This window comes from Myotis brandtii, unplaced genomic scaffold, assembly GCF_000412655.1.
Source record: "Myotis brandtii unplaced genomic scaffold, ASM41265v1 scaffold953, whole genome shotgun sequence".
Taxonomy (NCBI): Eukaryota; Metazoa; Chordata; class Mammalia; order Chiroptera; family Vespertilionidae; genus Myotis; species Myotis brandtii.
The window spans coordinates 1,292,964-1,301,427 of NW_005371933.1; the positions used below are offsets into that span (position 1 = coordinate 1,292,964).

An 8,464-nucleotide genomic window follows, 5' to 3' on the forward strand; every position below is an offset into this window, starting at 1 on the left:
TGTGTGTGTGTGTGTGTGTGTGTGTGTGTGTGTGTGTGTGTGTCAGTGGATGGGTAGTGGAGAGAAGACAGTACTCCAGACTGAGATAAGGGGTAACAGTGAAAGAGCAGTGTTATGGGTTGAATTTTGTCCCCCAAGGAGATCTGTTGAAGTTCTAACCCCCAGGGGGTCTAGACTGTGGCCTTATTTGGAACAGGTTCTCTGTAGATGTAATTAGTTAAGTGAGATCATATTAGAGTAGCGTAGGCCCCTAATCCAATAAAACTGGTGTCCTTTTTAAGATTAAGTTAGGGTAACACTGGTTAATAACATTATGTAAATCTCAGGTGTAAAATTCTATAAAACAACACTCTATAAGATAAGAGAACACATGTGAAGACAGACATGCACAGAGGGAAGACGCAGAGGTTGGAATCATGCTTCTACTAACAAGAACACCTGGGCAACCAGGAGAGGGAAGAAGCAAGAGAGGATGCGCCTCTAGAATCTTCTGAGGGAGCATGGTCCTGCCATACCTTGGTTTCAGCTCTGGCCTCCAGAACTATGAGATAACACATTTCTGTTGCTTTAAGGCACCAAGTAGCAGCCCCAGGTAACTAATAGAAGTAGGTGCAAACGCAGCACAGAAATGAGAGAGAGTGTGCACCATTCCTGTGGGTACACATCACTGAGGCGAGGACAGGAAGGCTGGAGTGGCCAGAGATGAAGCTAGACAGGGAGGAGGCAGGAGGCCAGATCACAAAGGGCCTTGAAAGTCACATTAAAATTCTGGATTTTATACTGAAGGCAGTAGAAACCCATTGGAATGCTTTAAGCCAAAGAATGACATGATCAGATATGATGGTTGTCAGCATGTCCAGTTCAGTTCCACAAATATTTATGGAGTGCCTGCTACATGCCTGGCACTATCCCAGATAAGGGGGGTAGAACAGTAAGTGACACAGCCCCTGTCCTGTCGAAGCCCATGTTGTCCATTACACCGGAGACCCAGCCACATTCTTCTCCTGGGGTTCTATGGCACACCCCAGTATTCTACAATACATCCCCCATCTTGCTGAAGCTAGTTTGAGCTGGGTTTCTGTCATTTGGTATTTGGGGCCAGGATTGTGGCTGAGGCCAAACCCAGGCCAAGCATATGGAGTAAGAAAGGCAGGGGGTGATGATGGGCCAACTAAGGGTGACAGCAAGTCATCAGGGCCAGAGAAAAAGGGGACACAGAGGAGACTGGATGCAGAGAGGGCCTGGCCAGGGAGGCAGGAGGAGAGGGGATGGTGGTCAAGAGAGACAAATACCAAAGAGGTAATGTAAGGGTGGAAAGAGGCCCTGCTTATGATCACTAAGAGGTCACGGTGACCTTCACACAAGCAGCTGTGGTAGGGTGAAGCTACATTCCACAGGCTGGGGGACAGGAAGACACGAGGAGATGAAGCCAAGAAACTTGGCTGTGAGGAGAGAGAGAGAGAGAGAGAGAGAGAGAGAGAGAGAGAGAGAGAGAGAGAGCTGCTGTAGGGTTTTCAAGAGGAGATTTTCGTGTGAAGGGAAGGAGCCAAGGCAGGGTGAAGTGGTCAGAAGGAGAAGCAGTCACTGATGGGGAGGGTCCCTGAGAAGAGGTCCCGTAGCCCAGGACATGATGTGGCAGGAGTTAGATCTTGTGAGGACAAGAGAAGCCACAGCTCTCTATGCCCCGGGTGGAGGAAGTGAGGACAAAGGCAGATGAACTTGTTTATGGGTAGACTGAACAAACAATGAGATGGATCTGGGTATACACCACTGGTTCCCATTCTCTCTAGAAGGGAAGGGAGGCCAAATGCTATAAGAAGGAGGTGAGGTGATTGGAGAAGGGCGGGGATTTGACGAGGGACACGGTGTAGGCTGCTGAAGGCTGGCTGAGGGGCACAGAGATGGGCACCCGAGGTCTGGGTGCAGCTTCCTGTGAGTAGCTGCAGTGAAGCTGACCCCCTCTCCTGTTGCCCTTGCCATGGACATGCCTGGCAGATCCCCAGCCCATGGTCAGAAAAGCACGAAGCTTCTCCAGTTCTGGTCACAGGGCTCCTGCACTAAGCCACATTCTTTCATTCCCCTCTGGGTGGAATGTTGTTTGCCTGGAATGTTGGGTTGTTGTTGTTTTATTTATACTTTCAGTGTCACCTCACTCATCTTTGATCACCCATGTCAAATGCCAACTTCCCACAAGACCATCTCAGTGCTCTTGCCTCGAAGGAGGGTATTAGTATTTTCCTATTTCACGGACGAGAAAAGTGAGATACAGAGAAGTTAGGTAATTTGTCTGAGATCCATGGTGCTACTGGTAGGATTTGAACCCAGGTCTGTCTGAAGCCAAAGCCTATAGTCTTTCCCTCTCCTCTAAATACCTCCAATTAGGGAAAGTAGTTTAAAAATTTCCAGTGCAATACTCATGCAAAAAGCGGTGTGGGTTTATAGAAAAAGTGCAATCAGGGGATCAGGTTAAGCAGAAACAGGAAGACCTGGATCAGCCTACCAAGTATTCCCTAGAGCTTTTTCACTCAAATCATCACAACGACTCTGGTGTCTGTAGGCTTTTACTTGTGACCTGTCCAAGGCCACACAATGAGGTTAGGAGGAAAGTCAGTGCTCAAACTCAGGATTTCCACCTTAAGTCCAGGGTTCGTTCCACCAAGGGAAAACAATGTCCAGGAACAGAGAAAAACCTTCCTCTGCCTCCTTCCACTTGGATGCACATCCCGCTGTGAGGAGAGAGAGAGAGAGAGAGAGAGAGAGAGAGAGAGAGAGAGAGAGAGCTGCTGTAGGGTTTTCAAGAGGAGATTTTCGTGTGAAGGGAAGGAGCCAAGGCAGGGTGAAGTGGTCAGAAGGAGAAGCAGTCACTGATGGGGAGGGTCCCTGAGAAGAGGTCCCGTAGCCCAGGACATGATGTGGCAGGAGTTAGATCTTGTGAGGACAAGAGAAGCCACAGCTCTCTATGCCCCGGGTGGAGGAAGTGAGGACAAAGGCAGATGAACTTGTTTATGGGTAGACTGAACAAACAATGAGATGGATCTGGGTATACACCACTGGTTCCCATTCTCTCTAGAAGGGAAGGGAGGCCAAATGCTATAAGAAGGAGGTGAGGTGATTGGAGAAGGGCGGGGATTTGACGAGGGACACGGTGTAGGCTGCTGAAGGCTGGCTGAGGGGCACAGAGATGGGCACCCGAGGTCTGGGTGCAGCTTCCTGTGAGTAGCTGCAGTGAAGCTGACCCCCTCTCCTGTTGCCCTTGCCATGGACATGCCTGGCAGATCCCCAGCCCATGGTCAGAAAAGCACGAAGCTTCTCCAGTTCTGGTCACAGGGCTCCTGCACTAAGCCACATTCTTTCATTCCCCTCTGGGTGGAATGTTGTTTGCCTGGAATGTTGGGTTGTTGTTGTTTTATTTATACTTTCAGTGTCACCTCACTCATCTTTGATCACCCATGTCAAATGCCAACTTCCCACAAGACCATCTCAGTGCTCTTGCCTCGAAGGAGGGTATTAGTATTTTCCTATTTCACGGACGAGAAAAGTGAGATACAGAGAAGTTAGGTAATTTGTCTGAGATCCATGGTGCTACTGGTAGGATTTGAACCCAGGTCTGTCTGAAGCCAAAGCCTATAGTCTTTCCCTCTCCTCTAAATACCTCCAATTAGGGAAAGTAGTTTAAAAATTTCCAGTGCAATACTCATGCAAAAAGCGGTGTGGGTTTATAGAAAAAGTGCAATCAGGGGATCAGGTTAAGCAGAAACAGGAAGACCTGGATCAGCCTACCAAGTATTCCCTAGAGCTTTTTCACTCAAATCATCACAACGACTCTGGTGTCTGTAGGCTTTTACTTGTGACCTGTCCAAGGCCACACAATGAGGTTAGGAGGAAAGTCAGTGCTCAAACTCAGGATTTCCACCTTAAGTCCAGGGTTCGTTCCACCAAGGGAAAACAATGTCCAGGAACAGAGAAAAACCTTCCTCTGCCTCCTTCCACTTGGATGCACATCCCTTTGGCAGCACAGGCAAAGGCTGGGAGTGCTCTCTGCTCTTACTGGCAGGAGGTGCAGATACGGGGCGGGGGGTGGTGTGTGTGTGTGTGTGTGTGTGTGTGTGTGTGTGTGTGACTCACCTTGCGGTACCCTTCCCTGCTCCTTGACCAGGAGGAGGCAGCCTAACGTTCGCAGCTCCCACATCCCTACTCTATAGTGACTGGCTCAGTTACATTCTGAGCAAGGAAGGGACAATCAAGAGAGCCTTTAGGTATGGGAAAGGCACCATGCCTCCCAAGACCCGGCCCTGTGCTTTCCCTTTTCATACTCCAAGAAGAAGAAAAGTCAGTGTGTATATCCCCTCTGCACTCACCTGTTCAAGAAGGCATTGCCAAAGGCGTTGAGTTTCCGGAAGGGTTTCTTAGGATCCACCACCAGAGCGTTCCCAGGGATGACCCCCTCCACCTCACCCTGCATCACTGCAATGAAGGAGTCGGTGGTCGGCTCGGGCCCAATCCTCATGCCTGGAAAATCCTGTTCCAGCAGGTACCTGGCAGAGGGAGCACAGTCATAAAGCAGGGATGCTGCTGGTAGATCAACACTGAGCATCTGCCACAAGGCAGGACGGAAGGGCAAGGTCCAGAGCCACGAGATTTCTCGGCAGGGAGAGATGACTGCAGGGCAGGGTTTCAAAGATGTGGTGGAGGAGGTGGGATTACCACTGAACTTAAAATACCAAATCTGTTCTTCTTGGTTCTTACCCTTTTCCTCTCCCCGAGTCAGTAGGGAAAAAATGCAAGGTTTGGGCTCGGGGCTGGAGCATGGGTGGACAGTGACTGCTGCACAGAGCATGGCAGACTTTACAACTGAAGGTCACCTGCTGGCGGATCTGCATAAAGACTTGGTTAGAATTAGAGCATCCATGGACTCTGCCAGCTTTCCACGGGTCATTATTTATTTATCTGGTTAGTCGGTCCTTTAATAGATAACTAGCTCATACATGAGACGAAAATACAGCCAGTGTGCCTGACCGGCGTGGCTCAGCGGTTGAGCATCGACCTATGAACCAGGAGGTCGCTGTTCAATTCCTGGTTCAGGGCACATGCCCAGGTTGCGGGCTCGATCCCTGGTGTGGGGCGTGCAGGAGGCAGCCGATCAATGACTCTCTCTCATCATTGATGTTTCTATCTCTCTCTCCCTCTCCTTTCCTCTCTGAAATCAGTAAAAATAAAAAAAAAATACAGCCCGTGTGACAGCTACATTATGAAAAGTGGGTCTCCATTCCCTCTAGACTTTTGGTCCACTCTCTAGGTGCCAGGTCCCTCTCTTCTCCTGGCCAGAGCAGTGACAGCCCAAGGCCATGCCCCTCTAAACAGCCCCCTTTAGAAGTCAAAAGCAAAGGCACATGATGAGCCAGAGAACGAAGAGAACAGCTCCTAAAGACAACTGAGTCTTTTAGAAGACGCTCAGAACAGCTTTGGGCCCAAATAGCATGAGGCTGGATTCAGGGGAGGAGCCCAGAACTGCCTCCGGTTGGGACTGACCAGAGGAGAGTCCCAGGGGCATCTTCCAAGACCATGATGGACGAGGAGCTAAGGGTGTACTGACCAACAAACACAGACTCTGGGGGAGCCCTCACTGTGCTGAGAACCTCTTGAACTTTGAGGGCCCCCAGGAGAAGAGAGGTCGAATCAGAGGCTGTTAGTTGGGAGGGGAACATGGAGACCTCCTAGACCAGTGGTCCTCACCCCGGCTTCACAGCTGAGCTACCTCGGAGCTCTAGCTAAGGTGCCTGGTCCCCACCCCCGGAGGTTCTGACCCATTCACTCAGAGGCGGGGCCCTAGCCACTGGTGCTTTTTAGGAGCTCCCCAGGTGACCCAAATGTGCAGTTGGGGTTGACAGCACTCCCATTTTACTGATAAGACCTCTGACACTCCATAGCATTTCCACATGCCAGACATCACACCAATAGTTTTGGGAACATTATCTCCTTTGGGTCTCACAGCAGCCCTCTAGGTAGGTATTGAAGAAATGGAGGCCTGGGAGGGGTATGTGACTTTCTCCCAAGTTAAATAGCTAATAGTAAGAGCTGAAACCCAGACCGAAATCAATCTAACACCAAATCCTTTGCTCTTCAACCGCCTTCTACCCTGAGGAAGTCACTGCAGAGAGAGCTGATCCAGGCCCCACCGAAGGTCAGGCAGAGCTGGGACCAGAGGCCATGTCTCCAGGGCCCAAGTGCTCTGCCCATCCCATGCCTCCCCCAGGTGGGCCTGCAGCAGTGGTCCTGCTCTGCTCACAGGGTGGTGGCCAGGGAGATGCGCTGGGGTTTCTTCCGGCTCATGGGTCTCCTGCCGGTGCCTCCGAGAAGGGTTCGGAGCTGTTACATGACTCTGTGGTTCAGGCAGTTTAAGTCGGTTGCTATGGGTCCTCCCCAGGGAGCCAACAGAGAAGCTGGTGCCCAGAAGGCTCCCCTTCCACCTGCTGCCGGCACACACCGGAGGGTTTAGGTGGCCTGGGGAAGCCCTTCGTCTCCCTCCAGCATCCCAGCCCGACAGTCTGGGTGTGAAGCAGGATTTCCTCCATCAGAGGACCATTGTGAAATCTGGCACTGCGGCTATGAATGAGGAGACTTCCAACAGCTGCACACTGGGCGAGCGCTTCCTGCTTTCTCAATGTGCCTCCTCCTCCAGGCCCTCACAGGAGAGGCAGGGAATCTCAGCAGCCCGGGGCCAGCAGGCCTGGTTTTTGAACCAGGAGGGACATGCCTTTCAGAAGGCACTGGGCCTCTATGAACCTCAGTACCTCCCTCTATAACACGGGAGGTAATAGTTCCAATTTATCAAGCACCTGGGATGTGCCAAGCACTGTTCTAGATTTTCTATGGATTATCTCATTTCATCTTTACATCTACTCTGAGGTGAGTACTATGACCCTCATGGTCAAATAGGCCTAATAAGAAAGCCCACCTCATAGGGTGTTCTGAGGGTTAAACTAGTTACAGTCCTTCAGCACTTAACCCAGTGCCTGGCACCCAGATTTATCATTCCATTTTAAAGAGCGGGAGACAGAGGTTAGACAATTTGCCTCAGGTCATGCCATTGGTAAATAGCTGAGCTCGGATTTGAACCTGTCACTTGGATTTGAGAATTTATGTTCCTAACCACCACTGTTACTATCTCCTTTCCTGCCGTAGGTCTCTTCTTGACCAGGAAATGCAAAAAGGCTGAGTCCCACATGGGACTAGAATGAGGAATGGGACAAGAAGGCCATGAAGGAATATGGCTTGGCAGGAGGCTGTCCAGGGCCCAGGCCATGGGAGAAAGGTAGGCTCTGGGTCCCACAAACCCAGCAATGTACTCACCTCCATACACGCCTGCCCTAGGGGTTCTCAGCGAGGCCTCAATGAGTGACGCATGGCATGCAAAAGCTGTTGCTATCAAGTGACCAGAGCAGGCCCCAGGCCCACTGGCTCTCAAAGGACATTCTTGGGACTTAAAAATAGTAAAGCCAGATTTCCCTGGGAAGACGTTTCATGAGAACCAACACCATGCCAGGGGAACCCCATCCATTCTGTCTGTGTGCCAGGAGCCCCTGCCCCGTGAGCACGTGGGTGAGAAGCCCTACGCGGAGCACTGTAGTGGGGTGGCAAGTGTGAGTTCTGAGGCAGGAGGGGCTGGTGGGTGACCAAGGGCTTGAGGGAAAGCTGACATAGACAGAAGTGGGAAGAAGCAATTCTGAGGCAGCTTTGAGAACAGACTGAACAGGGCCAAATGGCAGTGATGGAGTCTCCTGCTGACCCAGGCGGCTCAGATTCCATCCCTGAGAGACGTGCTGTGAGATCAGATGATCAAAGGGTGACTTCCCAGCACGACAGGGCCACTTCCCGGGATGAGCCGGAGCCCCAGCCTGCGTCTGTCTGAGCAAAAGACAGGAGGCTGGGCCGGCTGTCCTGCCCTTGTGGCTAAACCCACATGAGCCCAAACTTGCTGACCACACAAGGGCCTGGAGGAACACAGAGTCCAGAAAAGTCACCAGCACATCCAGGGACACAGTGGGGCCGGGCAGAGAACCGGAGCTGGGTAAATTCTCAGGAACATTTGGGTATGGCTTGCAGCACCGGGTGCCCCCTTCACAAAGCCTCCACTGTGTCCGGAAAGGACAACCTATTGAGGGATCTCATCACTGCTGCTCTGTGGGAAGTGATACAAATCGCCTCTGTTGCCAGGCACAACCATTCCCACGGCAGCAGACACAAAGCCAAGTGAATTCAAGCCTGGGTGGGAACGGCTGAGACCAGGACGTGCAGGGGTAAGGAGGGGCTGCTGAGTGGTAGGAGCTGTTCTGGGACCTTTACCCAAATTATTCCACTGAATCGATCCTACAAGCACTGTGGGATGGCAGCATTATTTCAGTTTTGCAGTGGAGTCAATTGAGATATAGGTTGCCCAAGTTCATGGCCAAATGAAAATATTTAG

General features: G+C 51.3%; 1 protein-coding gene across 1 annotated transcript in view; it reads right to left on the reverse strand.

Annotated features, from left to right (window-relative positions):
* The window catches only part of EHD3 (EH-domain containing 3), a 42,001-nt gene that overhangs the window by 24,230 nt on the left and 9,307 nt on the right, over nt 1-8,464 (reverse strand). Inside the window, exon 2 of the mRNA XM_005886055.2 lies at nt 4,359-4,535. Coding sequence (XP_005886117.1) covers nt 4,359-4,535 — 177 coding nt within the window. The remainder of the gene's footprint in view (nt 1-4,358; nt 4,536-8,464) is intronic.